The 24,206-nt window shown below is 43.7% G+C and overlaps 1 protein-coding gene across 1 annotated transcript in view; it reads left to right on the forward strand.

Moving 5' to 3' along the window:
- The window catches only part of LOC136587418 (uncharacterized), a 36,811-nt gene extending 16,024 nt beyond the window's left edge, over positions 1-20,787 (forward strand). Inside the window, exons 3-8 of the mRNA XM_066585986.1 lie at positions 6,626-6,719; positions 9,436-9,741; positions 10,984-11,262; positions 14,865-14,990; positions 17,921-17,956; positions 19,303-20,787. Coding sequence (XP_066442083.1) covers positions 6,626-6,719; positions 9,436-9,741; positions 10,984-11,262; positions 14,865-14,990; positions 17,921-17,956; positions 19,303-19,343 — 882 coding nt within the window. The 3' untranslated portion in view covers positions 19,344-20,787. The remainder of the gene's footprint in view (positions 1-6,625; positions 6,720-9,435; positions 9,742-10,983; positions 11,263-14,864; positions 14,991-17,920; positions 17,957-19,302) is intronic.
- The last annotated feature ends 3,419 nt before the right edge of the window (positions 20,788-24,206 follow it).

Consider the following 24,206-nt stretch of genomic DNA (forward strand, 5'->3'; position numbering starts at 1 on the left):
GGTCCTGGCGCATATGCGCCGAGACTACCATGCCATCGCACCTTTTCCATCCCTCCCCATCGCAGGCTCACTATTCTTCGTTCTTTGCAATGGGAGGGGGCACGGCGGAGCTAAGCGCCAGCCTATCCCGCCCCCTCCCATTGATGGCTATGGACAAGTGGTGGAGAGAGGTTGGGAGCTTAGCTCTGCCCACGTCCCACCCCTTGTCCAGAGCCAGCAATGGGAGGAGGCGGGACGGGACGGTACTTAGCTCTGCCACCATCCCGCCCCCTCCCATTGATGGCTATGGACAAGTGGCAGAGAGAGGTTGGGAGCTTAGCTCTGCCCACGTCCCACCCCTTGTCCAGAGCCAGCAATGGGAGGAGGCGGGACGGGACAGCACTTAGCTCTGCCACCATCCCGCCCCCTCCCATTGCAGTGAGCCAGCGGGAAGGAGAGGACAGGTGAGCCTGCACAGGGCGAGGAGAGCAGAGGGAGGTTGTTTAGCAGCCATGCTGCTAAACTCCCTTCCACCTGTGGTTGCTGCAGCGCAAAAGATAATTCCAGGACTATCTTTTGGGCCCGACCTTAAAATGCCCGGAGCTATATTGGGCTGGCCGGGCGCTTTTACGTCTTAGAAATACGGCCATGTGATCTGATGCATTGGAATCTAATGCATCAGATCACAGCGTATATCAGCCGGCCGTGAAAACGGTGGTCAATATACACTCGTGGGAAAGAAGCCTCAGATGATCGCTCAAAAGATAGCTTTTGAGCAATCATTTTGCATAAACTACTAATTGGTACTAATGCCAATTAGTAGTTTATTAATGCGTGGGAGCTATATTCAGAGAACAGCGGGTGGTGTGTTCTCTGATTACATTCCCTTTGTTCTGCCATGGGGCTGACAGCCCAAAAATGTTATCAGCACATTAGCGCATGAACTGGGTTTTGGGCTTATTTTACTATTCAAATTCCAAACTAGTGCACGGACGTTTGGGGAAAAAAAGCGGGAAGATATTTTTTCTCATGCGTAGTATTAACTGTGAGAATCGCGAGAGTTAAACCGTTGACATCAATGGTTTTGTTTCGTCCCGTTATGCGGTCGTGTAAACTGGACAAAAACACACCCATGTGAAGAAGCCCTTAATAGACCCATTAAGTCAGTTTTGACCTCTGGTGACCATATGTAGACTAATTTCTCCGTAACTACTTCTAGTTGGGACTTCAAGCTTCTGCTTGTCATTTTTCATGATTTTTTCCATTGTCAATAACACATCAATACTTTTTTCTGGCCTCTGCAGACAACATGATTTTGGCCCATTTGGCCTTAAAACGGGGCGGAATGAGACCAATGGTTTAGTTTTCACTAGTTGGATTCTTGCACGTTAATAGGTGCCCTAACATGCCCTATCTTTCTCACATATAGAAAAGCTACGTGTGAGATAGGGCAAGTCCTATCTTCCTCCACTTTTTTTCAAACTCTTGAAGAGTTTGAATAGTCAAAAAAAATCACTTGTCCATGCGCTAATATGCTCCGTGGCGGTGAGGGTGTTAACGCATGCGCCCATCTGTCTAAGCCCTCAAATGTATATTTGTTATACTACTTCCAGTATTTAAATCCAAATGACCCATAAGGGTAGACTTTTCTGGTTGGGAGTAGCAGGAGATGTAGCACAGATGAGATTGTTGTTGTACATATACTCCCATGAAGCAGTTAAGCTCCACTGCGAAAATTGAAAGCAACAGTGATAATGCAGATAAGCCTTTAGTAAATATTTGTCAGCATTTACAAGAAAAGGCTGACGCTAGAAGGAATAACATGTGGTTGGTTAATGCAGAAGCACGTTGAAGCAAACTCAGTAGATTAGGCATAGAACATTGATTACTAATGTAATGGGTGTCAGATTGCCAGCTATTGCTTAAGGTTAGGTGCTTTCACACATCTGCGTTCCTCGCTCAGTGAATGGAGGCGGAGGGGGCCGGAGCTCGTTCCAGACACCCACCTCTATCCACAGTAAATGTGCAATTATTCATAGATGAACGATGGCCTGTTTATACCAGCAGATGCAGCGGTGGCCCAACAATGATTTTAAGGTCTACATGAAAAATCCAATCAGCGACTTATCGCTGATCGGTCTTTCACTGCACATATTTAAACCTAATTATCATGCAAACCGCTCAATCTAACAAGCTGTTTGCACGATGATTGCACTGTGGAAAAGGACCTGTAGGCCTCTTTCAGACGGGGACCTATGAGCGCTAAAATCACGTGTATAAAAGACTCGCGGCTGTTAGAACCAAGGTTTTCTTATCGGAACGTTCAGATGAAGGAATCTTAGATGCGCAAAAAACATCTGAACGTTGCCACAGGAAACCGTTGGTTCTAATAGCTGCAAGTTTTTTACGCTCATCATTTTTGCTCCTTGTTCATAGTTTTTTGGGAACAAGAAGCTTCTGGCCATCAAGGTGGCTTTCACCAAATGGAGGCACCTCTTGGAGAAAGCCCATCTTCTAATAACGGTTCTTACTGACCATAAGAATTTAGAAATTCTCCGTACTGCCAAGAGGTTATCGGCGAGACAAGCACGATGGGCCATGTTCTTTTCCAGATTTCATTTTATCGTGTTCTACTGCCCCGGTTCCAGAAACGGCAAGGCAGATGCATTGTCAAGGATATTTTCAGAGCCTGAGGAGGGGTCAAACACAGACTACACAATTCTGCCCCCTATTTTTTGTGGTATCCTGCACTCTGAAGACCTTCTAACAAAGCTTAAGGTAGGATACGAAAAAGACCCTTTCCTGAGTCGTCTTTCTTTCAAAGATAGACTTTGGAGGCAGGAACACCAACTATATGTTCCCGAGGTTGGTCCTCTCAAAGTCTTTAAACCAGTCCATGATTCCAAGCTTGCTGGTCACTTTGGGGTCACAAAGACTTTGGAACTACTGCTTCACTCCTTCTGGTGGACTGACTGCAGGAGGGATGTGAAGAGGTATGTCACTTCTTGCAAAGGATGTGCTCGGAAGAAGACGCCACGAGCTCACCCTTTGGGTTGCCTGCAACTTCTTCCAGTCCCATCCAGGCCATGGGGATCTATATCTATGGACTTTATTGTGGACCTGCCCCCCACAAAAGGAATGAATACCATTCTTGTCATCGAGGACCGACTTACAAAGATGGCTCACTTCATCCCCATAAAAAAGATTCACACCACAGAGTTGATGATCCAGGAAATTTTCCGACTACATGGCATTCCTGATGATGTGGTCTCGGGCAGAGGGTTTCAGTTCACCTCAAAGTTCTGGAAACACTTCTGTACAGCCCTGGGAATTACCGTGAATGTCTCCTCTGTTTTTCATCCTCAGTCTAATGGCCAGACCGAGGGAACAAATCAGACTCTGTAGGAGTATCTTCGCTGCTTCATTTCCCATCTCCAGAACAATATAGTGGATTATTTATCAACACCGGAGTTTACCTACACAGGAGATTTTGCAAGAAGCCCAGGGTGCCTACAAAAAAACGGCAAACCGACACCACCAAGCGGCTCCTCCTTTGTCCAGGTTGGAGAGAAGTTGTGGTTATCCACTAGAAATCTGAAAACCCATGTACCCTCTCTCGAGCTGGGGCAAGGTTTTTCGGACCCTTCCCAATTTCAACGAGGGTCAGCCAGGTGGCTTTCCACTTGAAGCTCCTGAGCAGCCTGAGGATCCATCCAGTTTTCCATGTGTCCCTGCTAAACAGATTCTGGGAAAATACCTTCACAGGAAGACAACAACCACCTCCACCCCCTGTAAAGGTTCGGGGGCAAGACAAATTCATCGTCAAGGAAATCTTGGACTCTCTAAGGCACTGAGGAAGATGCTAGTACCTGGTGCGGTGGCAGAGATACGGGCCAGAGGAGAACTCTTGGGACTTGGAACCTGCTATACCTATATCTTAAGCAAATATGTACTTTAACTAGGGGTGAAAATTGGGGATGTGCCCCGGGTGCTTGTGTCAGGGTGGTAGAAGTGACGCTAACAAGCCACTTTGCCTTGTTAAGGGTATTTAGATACAGGCCTAATATCAAGAGCTGTCCCTTTTTCCTGGTTGAAGAAATGTCTAGCTATGACTGTGACAAATGGAAGAGGTTTGTAAACTTCAACAGCTTTGAATGCATATATTGTAGATGCCAAAATCTGGATCATCTCAAAGAACAGCTGTCTAAAATGTACTGATATAGTAGGCTCCAGATTGCTAGCCCATAACTATTAAGCCAACTTTATAACATGGAAACTCAACAAGTGTAAGCAAAGACACTAATTACAATTAAGTAAAACTGGAGGCTAAATGAAGCCAATAGGTTGTACTTGGGTCCTGCTGTCTGAGGATGTCCAAGGTCCCCTTTACTGCTTAAAGTAGACCTTGGACACAATTCTATTAGGCTCAGCATCCTAAAAAATAGAGAAAAGTCATACTCTCCTCACCCAAACTCCAGCATGCTCCTGGTTTATTTTTCTGTTTTGTATGCGAATGTGAATTCATTACTCGCACACTCTTGGCTGGCTGCCTAGATGTCAGTACAGAGAACGCAAAGGGTGACTTTGTCTATAAATGGTGACTGCTGTTTGAAAAAGCATGTGTTCATAGCCAATGTCATATCATGCAAAAGTGCAAATAATTTTATCTTAAAGGGCTTTTCCAGGCAATGCTGCCTGCCAGTGCTGGGTGTTGGTCTAGCAGGCGGAGGCGTCGTCCTGCCTCCTGAGTCTGCTTCTGTTTCTTGCAGCACCAACAGTGTTATTGTCTCTGGTTCCTCCATCCAGCTGGTGCTCATATGCAATCATCCTCCTATTTAACCTCTCCAGACGTTTTCCAGGATGTCTTGGTGTCCTTGTGTATTTCCTTGTATTTGAGCTACTGCTTTTCTGGATGATTTTGTGTTTTTGTGTGAATACAGCTTTCAGTGTGTTTTGCTGCTGGTTTCTACAGTTTGTTTGCTATCTGGTTCCGCTGTGTAGGACCATGTCCTACTCTCACCTTACATCCACTCTTCATTTCTCTATATCTGCTTGGATCGGTGCAACCAACTCTGGATTCCTGTCCTCACCAGATAGGTAGGGATGACTAGGAGTCAGGGATAGGAAAGGCGGCCTGGATGTCCCCACCTTCAGGACTATCTCCAGGTAAGGGACATTTCAGCTCTTTTAAGTTCAGGATCAGATCCCTTCTCATCCGTTGTACCGAGTTCTAGCCTGTGCGCAGTCTTCGTCTCAGAATCAGCTGTCTATCTTGCTGGGTGGTTTCACTCGGCAGGCCGACACAGTGGGTCCACAATCATATTTGTACACTGGGCTACACTGATATCGGAGTGGAAGCCGCAGCTCCAACTTGTGAAGTGGGTGGTGCAGATCTCATTGAAATCACTGGGAGCTGTGCTTGTAATTGTAGGCTGGAGTCCCATTGGTTTCAATGTGAGCTGTGCCTGCAGTTACAGTGTAGCCTGGCACTGACAGCTGGTGTTGTCTGGCAAACCCATTTAAATGACGTTTTTGATATTTTTCAGCTGAAAAATCACTTTAAAGTGCTGCTCGTTATAGGGTGATGACTCATACTACCTATAGAAATCTATAGAGGGGAGAGGGGGGGAGAGACAATCATACAGACATGGTTAATGGAGAGTGATTTACAGCTACTGGAATCATATCTACACTGCCAAGTACTGCTGTACACTGTCCTACATGCTGATATTTTTTGTGTGTGCTACAGAGAGTTAGGAAACAGAATCTGTTCTTTTCTCCATGTGTAATGTGTATAAGATAACAGGGCAGCAGCCTTCTCCCACTAGCATGGAGAAAAATGAAAATTAAGCATACAGGCTGCAGAGGGGGAAATTGGTGAAAAATGCAGGATGCAAGGCATATATTGGCCAGAAATAGCGTTATTCCTTATACCCAACTAGATCCTGCTAAACCTGACATTTAGACTGACATGGATTGACCAAGAGCATTGCTGGGCTGCTGTTTTATTAGATAATGATGTTTAAAACAGTATAATCCATTTACTTACACCGGCTGTGTGTTACAGTATCCGAAGGGTAGTGACAGACTGGCTGCCCTGAGGTCCACTGTGAGGCCTGTATATACACTTCAGCAGAGCTAGTGAAACTATAGGTGTTGCACTGTATATTGCAACCATATAACCAAAAGCGTTGTTACTGTTGTTGAAGAGAAAAATACAATTCTTCAGTTTTCCGCCTACTACATAGTCTGCAATCATCAACAGTCCTCCCTTAGGCACCCATCAGTTTCAATATAGTGGAAAGGTAGATGTGCAGGAATATGTATTATTATACAGTATGTAATATAATGCAGAAATAAATGTAATTCTCATGACTTGACCCTCGGACAATTTTTCAGCCAGTGTTGGTCCCAGGTGTATATCGGACCCCAGTGTATCCCATCTTAGTCTTGACGAGTGTAGAACATGTTTACGCTGATCTCTGGGGGCAGCGCTTACCCCAGTGGGCCGTGGCATCTGCAAAAGTTTGTCAGATGCTTAGGCAAGACTGAGCCCTCTCTTATAGTAACTCCTTCCAATACATATGTTTGGCTCCATGCAGCATTATTGAATGCTTTCTTTTTTCTTCTTTTGTTCCCTCTGCAGTTTGTTGTCGACAAATCAAAAAGATCTGAAATGGTTTGGGGGAAAAAAAATCTAATATTGCTGTTCATCACCCTCGATGGAATTTTCTGTAGCAGTAAGTATACTTATGTGGAAAATTATTTGTTTTGGGACTACATTTGTGCTACAATAGAAGATGTTGAGGTTGGGGGTCCCACCTGGCACCAGGTGTTTAAAAAGTACTAAATTCTTGTTTGTTCCATAAGGGGACCAAAGTACAAGACATCGGTAGTGAAAGACTGTGTTGGCATGCTGTAGTAAACACACAATAATAGAGTAATGCTAGACCCTATGCAGAGTGGCATACCTACAAGTTTGGGGATCTCTCGTATGGATTTTGTTGAGGGCCCAGCATTAACCCCTCTACTGATCACTTCAAGCTCTGTTTCTTCAAAAGGAAAAGAACATTACAGTTTTGAACTAACAGAGCTCATTCTATAATGGCTATAGCTCCGGCTATATTGGTGCTGCAGCCACACTATTGATCTCATTTTAAAGCAAATATTCTTGACTTTACAATGAGACCAAACACACACATAGAACCAATGTTATAGCTGTCATGTCAGCCTATATGCAGAGCAGAGGGGGGCCGCTGGGACAAGCAGGCAGCCGATGATCTGTGATTCTCCTGTCTGTCCCTTTGTCCCAAAGGAAGAGTAAGGCCGGTCTCACATGACCAGATTAAGAGCTTTTACAGAAAAAAAACTAATCTAAAAGGGTGTTTTTTTCATACTTAGTACTTTAATATTAAAAATCTAAAAAGGATACATAATTGGTATAGCCACATCTATAATAACATAGTATAAATTATTATGTTGTTTATCCAGTCTGGTAAATTAAGTTTAACAGAAAAAAGGTAAAAATGCAATGTTAAAATTGACGTTTTCTTCCACAAAGCGGAAATAAAAAGTAATTAAAGTCAAATATACCTCAAAATAGTATTAATAAAAAATATAAGTTGTCCCAGTAAAAACAGGTCCTAATACGGTTCTATCCATTAGAAAATAAAAATGCTAGTCTTGTAATGGGGAACTACAAAAAGAATCTTTTTATATAAAAAAGTATACTGCGTAAAAGTAGTAAAACATGATAAAACCTATATAAATGTGGTGCAGTAAGTGCTATAAAAATACATCTAAAAAGCAATGGTTAAAGGGGTTGTCCCGCACCGAAACGTTTTTTGTTTTTTTTTAACCCCCCCCCCCCCCCCCCCCGTTCGGCGCGAGACAACCCCGATGCAGGGGTTAAAAAAACAACCCGCACAGCGCTTACCTGAATCCCGGCGGTCCGGCGTCTTCATACTTACCTGCTGAAGATGGCCGCCGGGATCCTCTGTCTCCGTGGACCGCAGGGCTTCTGTGCGGTCCATTGCCGATTCCAGCCTCCTGATTGGCTGGAATCGGCACGTGACGGGGCGGAGCTACACGGAGCCGGCATTCTACATGAGCGGCCCCATAGAAGACTGCAGAAGACCCGGACTGCGCAAGCGCGGCTAATTTGGCCATCGGAGGGCGAAAATTAGTCGGCTCCATGGAGACGAGGACGCCAGCAACGGAGCAGGTAAGTATAAAACTTTTTATAACTTCTGTATGGCTCATAATTAATGCACAATGTACATTACAAAGTGCATTAATATGGCCATACAGAAGTGTATAGACCCACTTGCTGCCGCGGGACAACCCCTTTAAATTGCTTTTTTTTCCCCCATTGGCTCACACAAAAGATTAAGTCATTCGATACATTATATCTACATGAAATTAATTTCTATAAAAACTAGAAGTTGTCCTTCAAAATCCAAGGTGTAATTACAGCTACACTAACGAAAAACTAAAACACTAGAACACAAAAGGGGAGAGTATTTAGGGCTCGTTCACTCCTGTGTTAGGGCTTCATTAGGGCTTTTCATCTCTGCAAATAAATGGAATGAAAGAATTCTGTTTTTTTCTGCATTGATTTCAATGGGTTTAAAAAAAATGGAAAGCAAACAGAAAATGTTATTGGTTTCTGTTCCATTAGGTTTACTCCCTAACAGAAGAGAAGCGAACTAATATGTACTTGCAGGATAAATAAATTCAAAATATTCAATATTAAAGCAACATTTCTGGATTGTTTTTCTAATGTTATTCGGAATGTTGGGAGTGTTAAATTATACCTCCAAGGATCACAACACGACTGCACCCATCCCTTATGGCTTTACATGAATCACTGATAACTTGTCTTTTTGATACTTTGTGACTATTTACAATACATTTACAAGTGATTTGTGCCTGAACCTTTTTTCCCGATTGTATAAAAAAAGTACTCTTTCCCGATTCATTGGTTAAAACAATAAAACTATTTATTTCTATATCTCACTGTCCAACTGGAGAGAATTCACAGGAGATCTTTATGCATGGTTGTATATATGATACCAGTGCTACTAACCAAAAGTACTGTCAGATGTAGAGATGGGCGAGCATACTCGTTAAGGACAAATACTCAAGCCAGTATCGTCCTTTTCGAGTATCTGCCTGCTCGTCCCCAAAGATTCAGATGCCGGCGGGGGTGAGCGGTGGCTTGCGGGAGTGAGCAGGGGGGGGGGAGAGAGACCCCCCCACCGTTACCTGCCTGCTTTTCCCCGCCGGCACCCGAATCTTTGTGGACGAGCAGGCAGATACTTGAAAAGGACGATACTCGCTCAAGTACTTGTCCTTAACGAGTATGCTCGCTCATCTCTAGTCAGATGTCGTCTATCTGGTAGCTGCTTAGCAAATAAGGCATTAATGTTTCTCCTCTTTTCTAAATTCTTCTAGTATTTGAGCCCAAATGCAGTACTCCGACTTGTCAATGTGGGGAGACGGTGACCATCACTTGTACATTGACCCACCCACTTAAACGCTTCTCTTTAGAACATTGTGATGAACAGTTGCCCCAAAGTCCTCTGCCTACAAAGGGGATGTTTACATGCAATGACAAAATTTTCATTGAATGGACAGAAGATGAAGTGAAGGTGAAGATCTCCGATGCCAAGTTTTCTGATCAATTAAAATACCATCTTACTCTGATTGCAAAGGGATCAGCAGGATATGACCAACCACCTCTCAAAATCACTGTGAAAGGTAAGAAAATGTTTAAATGTTTTTCTACTATTCTAGTTATGGGAAGTTGTCTATTAACAAAAGATGAGACCTTAACTTAGGCGTTCTGCATGAGTTATATATCCTTTCAGACATGGCTATAACTAGAAAGTTCTGGGTGCCATCACACCCTTGTCAGGCCCTCATGTAAGCTGACCAAGTAGTCCAGAGAGAAAGGTACCAACTGTGGTTGTCGTATCTTGTTGATCTCACTCATCCATGGATAACTCAGGCTTTCCAAACACTATATGTGGTATATGTTGTAATAAACCTTAGTACGTTTTTGATTTGCTTTTGATTGGAAAAATGTATGTATGGAAAGTGCATGTTCTCCACCATAAACTCATTTTTTCCCTTTATAAAGTTTTGTAGTTCAACACTTTTTTTTTCTCTTTAAAAGCATTTTTTTACAAAAAACATATACATTAAATGTATTTCTATTGACTGTAATCTTAAAAAAAAAAAAGTATACTTCTCCATATGTGTTTTTTTTTCGTGAGACAAAAAAGCGTAGTAGCTTACGCTTTTCAATCTTACAAATGACACACAGAAATGTATGCATTGCTAAAAGTACTCAAACACATGCATTGTTTGACCCTGTTTAACCCACTATAGCCTAGAGGCCTGTTTATTAAATGCTATGTTTTCAGCGTTTTTTTTTTAGAGCAAAAACCGTGTGCGCTTCCCAGATGACCCTATAACAGTTTAATCGAGTTCCTTACTCATGGACTACAGCATAGCTTCTCTTTTCAATGGAGTCCCAGAAAAAGTCACACGATTCATCTTAGGGGGCCTTCACACTTGCGATCGTGATATCGCCGCGTTTTTTTTTTTACACGAATGTCAATAGGACTTTTATAATGTTAAAAACGCATCGCACAAAAAGCGCAACATTAGAAAGCCCTTTTGACATTCACGATGAAAAACGCAGCGATATCACAAGTGTAAAGGCACCCTAAGTCAACATTATACCATAAGAGTCTTTTTACTTTACCCCGCCCCTCATTTATCCTTGGGGAGGGGGAAATTATGAGAAGTGCTCCAATCAGGACATTTCAAGGTGTGTTTTTCTTAACTTTTTTTTCATGTCCGTTAATTAATCCAGTTCCCTGAAACAGCTCCCGCCCACAAGAGAGACTGTCAGGTGGGTGGGGCTTACGCAACATCGGCAATTCTGCCAATGCAACTTATCTAACATGTCATATATTTCTATTTTCTTCCTAGGTACATGTAAACCAGAGATTTCTAAGAACAGTGAAACAGAAGAAGTTGTTTGTAAAACAGAGAGCGAAAGCGATGCATCCATAGTCTGGATTGATAATCATCGAAAGATCTACCCGGAGACCAGAATGAACAAACCCGAACAACTAAACACTGGGTTTAAGTTACAGAGTTTTCTGAAAGTGACAGAGGAGATCGGGGATAATCAAATATGCTGTTATGTGTCGAACCCAATAGATGCTGTATATAAGGAGAACGAGTCATGTCTCCCAGATACATCAGGTGAATACCACTATCTTCTGCTTCTTCTATGACCTGAGTCTCAGGAGAAGACATAAGCACTTCTAAGTTTCAAAGGGAGGTCATCACTGCAATGGTGGTAGCTACTCAGGACAATACAAACTCGGGACCCACATATAACTCGGATGGTGCTCAGAAGTTTTTAGATAGATAACATCCAATAACAATATCACCAGTGGAATTAAAAGAAGGCTTTTTAATCCAAAAAGGTACAAAAGTCACAAGGCAGATGAGAAGAGGTGTAGTGGAAGTCAACAGCTCATTCACGTGATTTCACGCTTCTTCTGGCCTTCAACACAGCAAGCACATCCTCACGTCTACGTAGAGGACTGCGATGTGGCGGCTATGGCAATATATAACAGTGTAATTTTGTGAATGCATAAAATTATACTAAGATCATGACAGTCGTTACGTAGTAAGGCGCCAATTGCAATAGTATGCAATAACAACTTTTACTGGTCGCGGTTGGCTTTTGGCGTTTTTTGCATGCTCCATACCTGTAAATCGCAATACATCTGAATTAGCCCCAATCACAAACATGTTGTATCAAACAAGCCAGTTGTATTAGATTTATAACATGCTTTACAAAAAGGCAGTGTATGAGCTTACCTATATAGAAATAGCCAGAGCAAGAGAAGACAACCGGCCAGTGAGTTAACACATAAGAGGATCTCAGGACCAACACCTATAGCATGGCTCACAGGCTGGACCCAACTTCACTCTCACAAGCCAGGTTGGTTGTTACTCTGACATGTGAATGGCCATCCTGTTGTGAAAATATTAACTGTATCCGTATTACACTTGTTATTCATAAGGTTAATATAGTTTAGTCTGAAGCTCTTAAGACAGCACAAACCTGACTGAGCTATTCATGGCAGTAGGGGAGTTTGAGTGTTTCCAGGAGAACATATTAAAGGACCCTTTAGACACAATGATTAGCGTTTAAAATTCCCTCAAAGCCATCTTTTGGGCTCAGTCATACGGGTGCATCGGCGCCCGTGTTACTGCAGGTAGCAGACGGCCGTACCTGAAGACGGACGTCTCTCTGCAGCGCCGGAGGAAAGAACATGTGACCGGATTCATTGCCGGTCATGTGTTCTTTTATAAGCGCAGCAGAGAGACGTCCATCTTCAGGTACGGCCGTCTGCTACCTGCAGTAACACGGGCGCCGATGTCTTCTTTCTGCAGTAACGGCTCAGTCACACGGGCGCATCGGCATCGGTGTATGGGTGCCAATGCGCCCGTGTGACTGAGCCCTTCGGGCGATAATTGCTGTGTCTAAGCGCGCTGCCATCGTGCACTTTTTATGCACTATTCGTTCATCGGTGATTTCTAGCAAGGCCGATGTTCTCAGCAGGCGGCACTGTTAGTATTCTTTCAGCTGGTATCCCGCTGGCAGTTCTCAGTGGGACATCAGCTGAAAGCTCCGAGAACAATGCAGCTGTTTGCATATACAAAACAGCTGCTTTGTTCTCAGAGCTATCGCGACAGTGCCCCGCTCTACCTGCATGACTAAGTAGCTAATTAGACAGTTTTGAGTGATCAGCTTTGTATAACTCTAAGTAGCTAATTAGCTACTTAAGAGTTATGCAGGCAGAGCTACAATAGCTACTTAGAGTTATACAAAGATGATCACTCAAAACTGTCACTTAGACTGTCGTTTGAGCAATTTTTGAGTGATTATCTTTCAATGTAAATGGGGCTTTAGTCATTGTATCCACAGTCTTTCACTCTTACCAGTATAAGATAATGTAAACAAATGTCATATTATATATTCATTTCTCAGTACTAGACTTTTTTTGCAAAAATTTGTTACACCTTATTGCTGTAAAAAGTAATTAAGGATGTTGCCCACTATGATTGGACTATTTTACACTTCTTTGTTCTCCTTTTTGCAATTAAAACTCCTGTGAATGAGCTACTTCTTTCAGATAAGGTTTGGAGCAGCACTTATTGCTCTATGTTCTGTTCTTCTCTGATGCTCCATACAACTATTGGGCATAGCTGGTTGATAAGACTTTGATCTTCAGCATCACCTAAATTAAGGGATTACTACAACACTGTAAAACTACTTTTCACCCTTAGCAGTCGCTACACGGGAAATGTGTACCTTATTGTGGCTTAGCCCAGCAAAATAAGCTGATTGCTGGGGGTGTCAACGGTGGGACTTGGGTTTTTCAGCTTTTCACCCTGCGCTTTGCATTTTGGGAAGGTTTGTGCACCTTAGTACAACCTCTTCAATGTGGGTTGCTCTTGAAGCCTGGCAAACCCATTGATACTGCAACGTATATGCCATGTGCTGTCTAATAGACTGTGACCAATATGCTGGGTGTCCCCATTGAGAGACTATTTCCTCACCATTAGTAACCATCAAGCTGTTTGATTTTAAGATATTCTGCAATTGCCAAGTTCTGTAGCTAATTGTGCCTGTAACCACCAAGCCTTGCACCTTGTACTGTGACCATTATACCTCGTGCCTACCATTGGAGAAAAGTTAAATTCAAAGTTACAGTTGTATTTCTGCCTCTTTACTGCACCATGAGCAAGTGAGGATCTTAAAAACATAAAACTGTAAAAGTAATACTGTATAATGCATGGCTCCACATGTAACAGAGCCATGTCTTATAAAGTGTATTAGAGGATAGGTCATCAATAGTATGTATGCCTGGGAAAACCCCTTTAAAGCCTAACTCTATAAAAACCTGAGACTATAGATGTGACTGCAATTACATATCCTAAAGATATCCCCCTTCTCGCAATCACAAGGTACTGGGAAGCTGAGACTTGCGTTGGTGTTTGTTAGAGTAGAGGAATACAGATCCAAAAGTCACACTAAAGCCAAGTATTACAAATGGCACAAACCCTGTTTCCCTGAAAATAAACCCTATGCTGAAAATAAGCCATACCCAGATTTTTAGGGGACTTCAACTATAAGCCCTACCCTGAAAATAAGCCCTAGCTGCATTAAATTTTAAAAAAGACAATACTTACGTAGCAGGCACGGCCTGGGTTCTCCTGCTGCTGTCTGGAGCTCTGCCAAGCGTCCTGCAGTCCTCAGTCACCCACAGAAGATCACTTCCTGGTTATGGAATTCATAAATCCCACCTACAGTAAGCGATGGTTGTGATTGGTTCTCGAGTGCTGATCAAACAATCAATGTAGGTCGCGATAAACCAGTGCGATGGCTGTGATTGGTTCATCAAGTGCTACATTGATTGGCTAAGCAGCGGTTGAAGAACCAATCACAGCCATCGAGTTGTAGAGGTAGGATTTATGAATTGGCCAATCAATGCCGCGGTTCAGCGTGTTCAAGCAGTGGGAGGGACCTGGACCTGGTAAGTAGAATAAGATATCCCTCTTTGGCAGCTAAAATTAATAGAAGACAGGGTCTTATTTTTGGGGAAACACGGTAGCAAGTGACCCTGTTACAAATTTTGCATGGTGGTTCAGTAGCTGCAAGTTGCCCATCTGTGGATATATGATTGGTCAGCATTGATATTCGTGGCGGGATCACTGATGTATTATATGACATATAGTAGAGAATTAAAAAACGTATTAAACAATTGTAACCTTTTTATTTTCAGCCATAAGAGAATCATCGAGCTCATCGAGTCCTACTCCCTCTGTAGTGGGCATACTACTAGCTGTTGCTGTTGCTGCTGTTGCTGTTGTTTACCTGTTTACAAAGAAGAGAAACTTCATTAACAAAGGTAAATATATTCTACATTTTATAAAATTCACTGAAATATTTAGAATTTTCTTGCGTTTTACCAGGCACGGCACCATATGGCAATCCATCCAACCATGCTGGATTTTGTGGCACCCATTACATGTACGGCCTTTGACAGCCACCCACCATTGTGTCCGTTTGCAGTGGTGTTGTGAACGACGAAACTGGATGCTACGCAATGCAATCGGGTTGTATTCAGCAACTAATCCAGGTCTAGTATGGGCACTGACAACAGCCATGTTCAAATCTGGAGACCTCGGGGTCAGCGCCTCAATCCTGCCTTTGCTGTGGAGCGGCACACTGCCCCTGCTAGTGTGTTGGTCTGGGCAACCATCGCATATGACAGTCAGTCACCCCTAGTAGTGGTACGAGGGACCTTGACAGCTCCGCGACATGTTCAGGACATCCAACTTCAACAGCCTATGAGTTTGCACGATCAAGAGGATTAGTTAGAGCCGATGTGGAGTGATATGCTGCAGGATACCAGACAGAACCAGTATGCCTCCATGCCCACCCGAATTACATCTTGTATCAAAACTAGAAGCAAACCAACAGGGTACTAGAGCCTCCATGTCCGCCCGTATCACATCTTGTATCCAAGCTAGAGGCGGCCCAGCAGGGTACTAGAGCCTCCATGTCCACTTATATCACATCCTGTATGCAAGCTAGACGCGGTACAACAGGGTACTAGAGCCTCCATGCCCACCCGTATCACATCTTACATCCAAGCTAGACGCGGTACAACAGGGTACCAGAGCCTCCGTGTCCGCCAGTATCACATCTTGTATCCAAGCTAGAGGCGGCCCAACAGGGTACTAGAGCCTCCATGTCCACTTATATCACATCCTGTATGCAAGCTAGATGCGGTACAACAGGGTACTAGAGCCTCAATGCCTGCCTGTATCACATCTTGTATCCAAGCTAGAGGCGGTACAACAGGGTACTAGAGCCTCCATGTCTGCCAGTATCACATCTTACATCCAAGCTAGAGGCGGTACAACAGGGTACTAGAGCCTCCATGTCTGCCAGTATCACATCTTGTATCCAAGCTAGAGGCGGTACAACAGGGTACTAGAGCCTCCATGTCTGCCAGTATCACATCTTGTATCCAAGCTAGAGGCGGTACAACAGGGTACTAGAGCCTCCATGTCTGCCAGTATCACATCTTGTATCCAAGCTAGAGGCAGTACAACAGGGTACTAGAGCCTCCATGTCTGCCAGTATCACATCTTGTATCCAAGCTAGAGGCGGTACAACAGGGTACTAGAGCCTCCATGCCCGCCTGTATCACATCTGGTATCCAAGCTAGAGGCGGTACAACAGGGTACTAGAGCCTCCATGCCCGCCTGTATCACATCTTACATCCAAGCTAGAGGCGGTACAACAGGGTACTAGAGCCTCCATGTCTGCCAGTATCACATCTTACATCCAAGCTAGAGGTGGTACTACCGGTACTAGAGCCTCCGTGTCCGCCAGTATCACATCTTGTATCCAAGCTAGAGGTGGCCCAGCAGGGTACTGAAGCCTCCATGATCCGCAGATTTATTATCTTAGGGGTCAGTTTTTTTAAATAAATAATCATTTTGCTCTGATATTGGAATCACACTACAATCACAAAGTTTCATCTGATTCTGACAACTTCTTAGGGGAAGGATTGGTTTTGACAGTGAGTGTACTCAACACATCCTGCCCTCTGTACTGCTAGTTAAACCCTTTGCAATCCAATTTTGGATTCAGGGTTTCCTAGGGGGCTTTCTCTTTCTGCCGTTAGACAATGGCTGGCTAGAGCTAGTATTGTGATATGTGACATACTGGAGAGGCCCCCCGACAACAGAGTGGCCAGTAATCTACAGTAAGAATACCCTGCCGGATGTCTTCCGACATCGGAGCTGTACAGCCTTCAATCAGAATGTCTTTAGATGTCAGACAGTGGATTGGAAAGGGTTAAACTTGTAAGAGTTAAATGGTCAATATGTCTTACAGAAAGCCTGATGACCGTAGCAGCTAATAGCAATCAATGACTCTATGTAGGAGCTATTTGAAGATGTGGCCTTTCTAATTCTAAAGGCAGAAACAGGCTTCTTCTTTGACCCTTTCTTACGATATGCCTTACACGGGTCATCAGCCACTGGCAATTCTCACATGATCCCATACATGTATGTCACCAATGGGAGTATGACTATGATTGGCAGCTACATTCACTAACGGACACCTGCTTATCCACAAATGTTTTGTGATCAGTAATGATTGCAGACTGCTTGTAACCTGCGCTCATTTGCTCAGACAAGGGTTAAACATTGACTGCTCTCGCCCTAATAGAGACCTCCAGCAGTACTTTTGATTAGGGCATATCCAAAGGGGTAACTTAAAGTTCCTGGGCCCCAATGTAGAATTTGTAACAGAGCCCCTTTTACCATGTGCATTTATAGTACTAATATCTTCATGTGTGGCAAAAAAGCCTTTGGGTCTCCATAAGCACCCAGACCCTGGAGCAACTGCTACCTCTGGGCCTCCTATAGCTCTGCCTACAGGTTGACCTTAGGTACACCCTGACAGAAGCCTGTGCATCTTACATGTTTTAGGGCCTGTTCACATCTGGTTATTATGTACGACCAGGAATTCTGTCAGGGTTTATATTTAAAAATCCTAAAACAGAACCTCTGCATGGAGACAGCATAGAAGTTATCTCATCTACTATTGAAACCTGTTGAAACGGAGTACAGTAGGTCTCACTTTCTGCAAGTTTCTATTCATAGAAATAAGTAAGTAGGAGTCCACTAATGGAACAAAACCATTTAATAATAAACAAAATTAACAATTCAATTATGTTGTATTAGAAAAAGATACAATAATCACATTTTTTTGAACCCTGCTTCATTATCACTTACAAGGTGTTTTCATTCCTTTTAGTTTTCCGCCATTCCCAGGGACCCATCCTGAAGGACGGTGAGTAAAAAGGTGAAAGTAGTTTGGATGCATTTACGCTCCCTCATACAAAGTTATGCACAGATAAGGGAGATATAGAGATTTCCTAAAAAACACATGTAAGTAAGAAACAACAGTATATAATATTCTGCAACAGCGTTGTGGAAAACACCCTCCTGCGGAATATTTAGACCTATGTAGATTTTAGTGCTGAATTGAAGATCCTGGTTCCAGCGCATGTTCCGCCTCTACCCAAAGCTTCAGACTTTCCTTCTTAAGTAGGTCTAGCATGCAGTTGGCAATACTTGCTTTATGGTAAAGGGCCAGGTTGGGTAAACCCATCCCCCCACCACCCCTGGGCCTTGTGAGCAGGGAGTAGTGCATCCGGGGGTTTCCTTCCTCTCCAAACAAATGCTGTGAGTATTGATCATAGTTTTTTTTAGATAGGAGCTGGGGAGTTTTATTGGTATCGTTTGACAGCTATACAAGAATCTGGGTAGAGAATCCATTTTTAAGGCGTTGATCCTCCCTCCCCAGGAAAGGAGTAGGGATTTCCATTTATTTAATTCCCTCTCTAGGTTAGTGGTGAATGGTAGATAGTTTGATTCAAATGCTTGTGAGGTGTCTGCAGGTAACTGTATACCTAGGTATTTTATTGCGGTATATCTCCATTGATAGGGGAACTGATCTTCTAATTGTGATGCCTCGGCCTGCGGCAATGAGACGTTAACTATTTCTGATTTTTGCGAGTTCACTTTATAATTACTCAGCCTACCAAACCGCTTAAATTCTTGGTGTAATGCTGGAAGTCCAATGCGTGGGTTAGATAAGTAGAGTAGGAGATCGTCCGTGAAAAGGGCCATCTTGTGCTCTGTGTCTCCAATACGATATCCTGGTATAGATCCGTCCCGGCGAACCGCATTCACTAGAGCTTCCATAATGAGAACATATAGGAACAGGGACAGGGGACAACCCTGTCTGGTTCCTTTCCGAATTTGGAAGGCGCTCGACAGGGCTCCATTGATTCTAACCCTGGCTGAGGGACCCTTGTATAGGGACATAATCTTTCCAAGCATTCGCTGGCCAATTCCAATCTTAGCCAGGGTAGCAGATAAAAAGTTCCAATTGACCCTGTCGAACGCCTTCTCAGCGTCCACCATCAGGAGGCACAGAGGGCGGTTAGCTTGTTTAGCTCTGGCTATTAAGGCTAAGGATTAGATTGTGTTGTCCCTAGCTTCTCTGCCTGGGACAAAACCGACCTGTTTAGAAATGCTCTTATATGTGAAATAGAATATCTTGTGTCAACCCTTAGATAGCTTGGATCACCAGCGACCTACCTAATGGTATTTTCTTGTCTTTCTAAACAGACGCACTCGAAGAAGAGAACGAGCTGCAGCCACCTGTATAATGAAGACAACCTATGCAGAATTAAAGGACAAATGTGATCGCTCTATAGAAATGTCTTGTTAGCCCAAAACTGAGTGCGTAACATAGTAACATCGTATGGTAGACTGAAAAAAGACATATGTCCATCTCATTCAGCCTATAACCCTCAATGTTGATCCAGAGGAAGGCAAAAAAAAACAATGAGGTAGAAGCCAATTTTCCTCATTTAAGAAAAAAGCATTCCTTTCTGACTCCAATCTGGCAATCAGAATAATCCCCGGATCACCGACCCTTCTGAAGTAATCAATGATATAACATGTGATATTGTAACACTCCGTAAAGACGTCCAGGCCGCTCTCATATCCAGTTTGCCATCACCATGTCCTCAAGCAGAGAGTTCCATAGTCTCACTGCTTTTACAGTAAAGAACCTAATTCTATGTTGGTGTAGAAACCTTCTTTCCTATAAACGTAGAGAGCGCCCCCTTTTCACAGTGCTGGGTATAAATAGATAATGGGAGAGATCTCTGTATTGACCCCTGGTATATTCATACATAGTTAAACGCCTTGCATTGCTTTGAAAACGCACGTTGGTGAGCGCGATTTCAGGCTGAGTGTCACAGACCAATATTGCGCTCACCTGTGTATAGGTAGCCTTATTTAGGTGAACGTTCAAGAGATGCACTCATAAACTAAACCTATAACAGGGAACACAGATAAGTGGTCACCTCCTGTACATTCCTTAGCAGTCCGTAATTACCCCTGCACCTTGACAGGGTAATCGCCCTGGAAAGGGCAACCTCGTACTGGAATTCAAATAGGCTCTCTGATAATCCCTGTACCTAGAGACACACTGGTAACACACAGTGAATTAAGCCAAATCAGAAACTGTAGGAGTATTCAATATTTAGAGATAACGCAGAGCCAAGGTCAAGTGCAATAGCTGAGTTTGAAGCCAAAGTAGTTGACAAGCTAAGGTGCTGAAGGATATATCAGAGAGCGTAGTCCAAAGATAAGTTGGAAGTCCAGAAAAACCAAGCAAACACTCTCTGTAAAAGTAGCACAACCATAGAAAAACCCTAGATAGCCAGAAATGCAGCAAACAAGATGTAAGCTTTACCATAAAATGAGAATCTTGATCACTCTCAATTATGTATTCTATACAGTATCTGTACGTCATGAAATGGTTTCATGAAACGGAACCACCTGTAATATACCGATAATACTTGTCAAATATTGATATAAGATTAAATATATTATATTCTGTAATATTAAAAATATTAAAATTTTAATGTAAATATGAAGGGTTGTATGGAGCTCCCAGTAGATTACTTATGGATATATACCTGGTGAGGGTCCCACCAACAGACATAGAAAAGACTGTAAGGGCTGTCTCACACAAGCGTATGGTCATAGCATATCACACGTTTGGCTTTTGCACACGTAATATGCTGTACCAATATCTCATAGGCGGCCACGTTGCAGCTCAAACAAATTGCGTAAATTACACGGGCAAGAAAAATCACGGCATGTTCTATTTTGATGCGTATTACGCACGCATACATGCCAAGATAGTTCATGGTGGTGGGTAGCATGCAGCCAGTATGCAATGTCATTGCATAGTAGCTGCATACAGCGCACTTATATCTCACAGCCCGCACGCTGCGATATACACTTGTGTGAGCCAGGCCTACGACAATTCTACTGGACCTGACCCTGACATTGTTCACATAGGCATGGTTAAAAGCATAGGAATCATATAGGTGAGTGTTTGTAAAAAAAAGTATGTGTACTCATGTGTACTGTAGAAAAAAAAAAGTATATATATATAATCATCAGACATTCAAAAACATGGAATAAATAAACAAGTTTTTCAAAAATGACCAAATCAATGACTAGTATGGTGCGACAACTGCACCTGTGTATATATTGCATATGTATTATATGATTCACACGTATCTTTGTATGACGGACATTCTTGTATCTTCTATATTTTTGTAGTTTGCTGAAAATGAATTATATAAACTGAAAAATATTTCAAATAAATCACCAATTAAATATAAATTCTTTTTTCTCCAACTACTTTAACTAGTATTAGCCGAATAGATGTGTGGTGGATGAAACATTGGTGATTGTGCCAGATACAAGTACGTAAACAAGAGTTCTGAGTCAGTTTGGTTTCAGAGTCCAAGGTCCTTGGCTACATTTTTGACATTTCTATTTCATGCCATACGAAGCGTCCGGATCCTGGAGATTCAACAGCAGAAGTACAGATTCATCAGACTGTGACCATTGTCAAGTAAGTGTCATGACTGGAGTCCGGGCAGGTGGAAGTCCCTAGTCCTTACCCGCAACTCCTGTCCCTACCTATTGGCCTCCCTAGGCTAAACCCTAGGGTGACAACTGGGTGACAGTCCCTAGGCTCACTAGGGATGCGGGGCAGGAGTCAAACTCACAGACAAATACAGGAAAACAAACCAACACAAAAGCAGGTCAGGCAATCCGGGTCAGTAACAGGAGAGAACGCGGTACAAGGGGTCCGGCAAAGTCAAAGTCAGGTCCAAAAGCAAGCTAGTCAAAACAGGGCATCAATCCAAGGTAAGGCGGGTGTAGCTGGAGACCAAACATACACTGGGAAGGACAGAAGGAAGCTGAGCAGTTTAAATGCTGTCAGAACTTCCGCCCCAGCAGCTGATTGGGGCGGGGAGCCTGACTGCAGCAGGCCCCAATCACAGGACGCTGGGAGAAACTGCCCCCGGGGCCTTCTAAAGACAGACAGAGACAGAGCAAGCGTGCCCGGGTATCATGGCAATGGGAATGCGGCATGGGACAGCACCAGCCACGTCCCCAGCAACCCGGCTACCTAGGCGCCCGCTCCCTGAGCACGGGAGTGAGCGCCGGGGCAGCGTCCAGGATTACGGCAGCCAGGGCAGGTCACAAAACCGGGGTTCCCCTGCGCCGCACCCCTGCAGCCTGGGTGATAGGACCGGTAGTGCGGGCACGGAGACCCTGAGAGCCGCCGGTCCTGACAGTAAGATTATTTCAGGGGGAGTTAATAGGATCTCATGTGGGAAGGGGAAGTAAAATCTGTGCTGGCTAGCAGGTTAACTAATGTAATATTGTATAGGGGGCTTAATGTTGAAAGGTGATAAGTTGAAGACATGCAGAGCCAAGTTGCCTTGAAGGGGTTTTCTAGGCACAAATGCTATTGATGATCTATCCTCAGGTCTGTCACTCGGAAAGTCAGCTGAGCCGGCGCATGCCTTTGAGCACCGCTACACATAGGGGTCGAAAGAAAGCAGCCCTGTGTGGTGGCTGGCGCTTGTAATTGCAGGCGCAGCTCTCATTGATTTCAATTTGGAGGTTGAAATGCTGTATGAGCGGGTGTTACTGAGGTCCTTGATCTTCACAATGCCTCCCAAAGCCTGTAATGTGGGCCAAGGACCCTTGAGGACCAGAGTTGTATACAAGCTGCAGGTTTCTTGCACGGCACAGAATGATGTACAAGGAGATGGACAGTTCCAACGCAGCACTTATACTGTACTTCAGACAGGCAACTGGTTTGGCAGTTCCAGTTAATTTAACCAATTAAAGACCAAATACGGTGCTTGGTCCTGGGCTTTAATCCCGGTCGATAGTAAATATACGGTGCAGGATTAAAGCTCCTGAAATCTAGCAGGATCAGGTCGGGTTCTCAGCAGTTGGACACAGCTGAGAACCAAAAGGCGAAGACAGAAGCAGTTTTTAACCACTTCTGCTTTCTCCTTTACAGGCTACATAGCACTCAATGAGCTCTTTGTAGAGAATGCAGTAAGCGGCAGTGTCATTTCCTGCACTGGACCCGGCGATCACGTGATCGCTGGTGACCCCCAGCATGCCAGAGCTGCAGGGTCTTAGCAGACAGTAGCCCACCTCTCATAGTGAATACAATGTGAATGACCCCCAAAGGGCTAATTTTTGATGTCATATGACATATGTTTAAAAAAGGGCTACTTTCACCATCTGCCATGATGTGTTATAGAAGGTATATATATTATGTATAGGACTCTGCACTAGCTAAACAGTAAAGCATATATACATCTACATACAAAACAAACTGACTTATTATTCAGGGCGCTTTGTGCCCCATACGCCAAACAGAAATAAAATTAGCCTCCAATGAAAACCCTTTGGGGCAGCAGTAATGTCACCTGCGTACCCCAAGGGAAACTGCTAAACTGACACTCAGATCTGCTGACAAGTAGTCACGTCCCCCCCCCCCCCCCCCCAGCAATAAATAAAAATACGTGACACCCCAGTCCTCTGCTGACATCACAATGTATAATTCTCTAGGCACTTCACTCACTTCACTAACTATGGACACATTAAAAGGGGCTTCCAGGCAATTTCTATTGATGACTTCTCCTAAGGATAGATCATCAATAGTTGATCGGTTGGGATCCCGACTTATCAACAGGCAGTCGCTGCAACCGGCAAAACACAGTGAACAGAATGGAAGCTGCAGCTCCAACCCCGGTGTAGTGGCCGGTGCTGGTACCAGGCTGATACGACCGTATAGCAATTGCATATTGCACATGCTCTGTAAGCCCGTGTGATACACGATAGCTCGCAGGCAATCAATTACATTGCCTTATGCAGTTCCGCTCACATTAGTGTGTCAGAATTGCATATTCGTCGAGCGCAAAATAGAACACAGCATGTTCTATTTTGCCATGAATATGCACTAAATGGAGCCCATTGTTCTCTATTGCCACGTATATACTGACAGCCCATACGCAATTACATTGCATATGGGCTACGGGTATACGCTTCATTGCGAAAGGGCGCTTGAAACATAAAACAGGTGTAAAGCACATGACCACCTGCGTGAGTCTGCGGCCATGCAT

The sequence above is a fragment of the Eleutherodactylus coqui genome, chromosome 13, assembly GCF_035609145.1.
Source record: "Eleutherodactylus coqui strain aEleCoq1 chromosome 13, aEleCoq1.hap1, whole genome shotgun sequence".
NCBI classification, from domain to species: domain Eukaryota; kingdom Metazoa; phylum Chordata; class Amphibia; order Anura; family Eleutherodactylidae; genus Eleutherodactylus; species Eleutherodactylus coqui.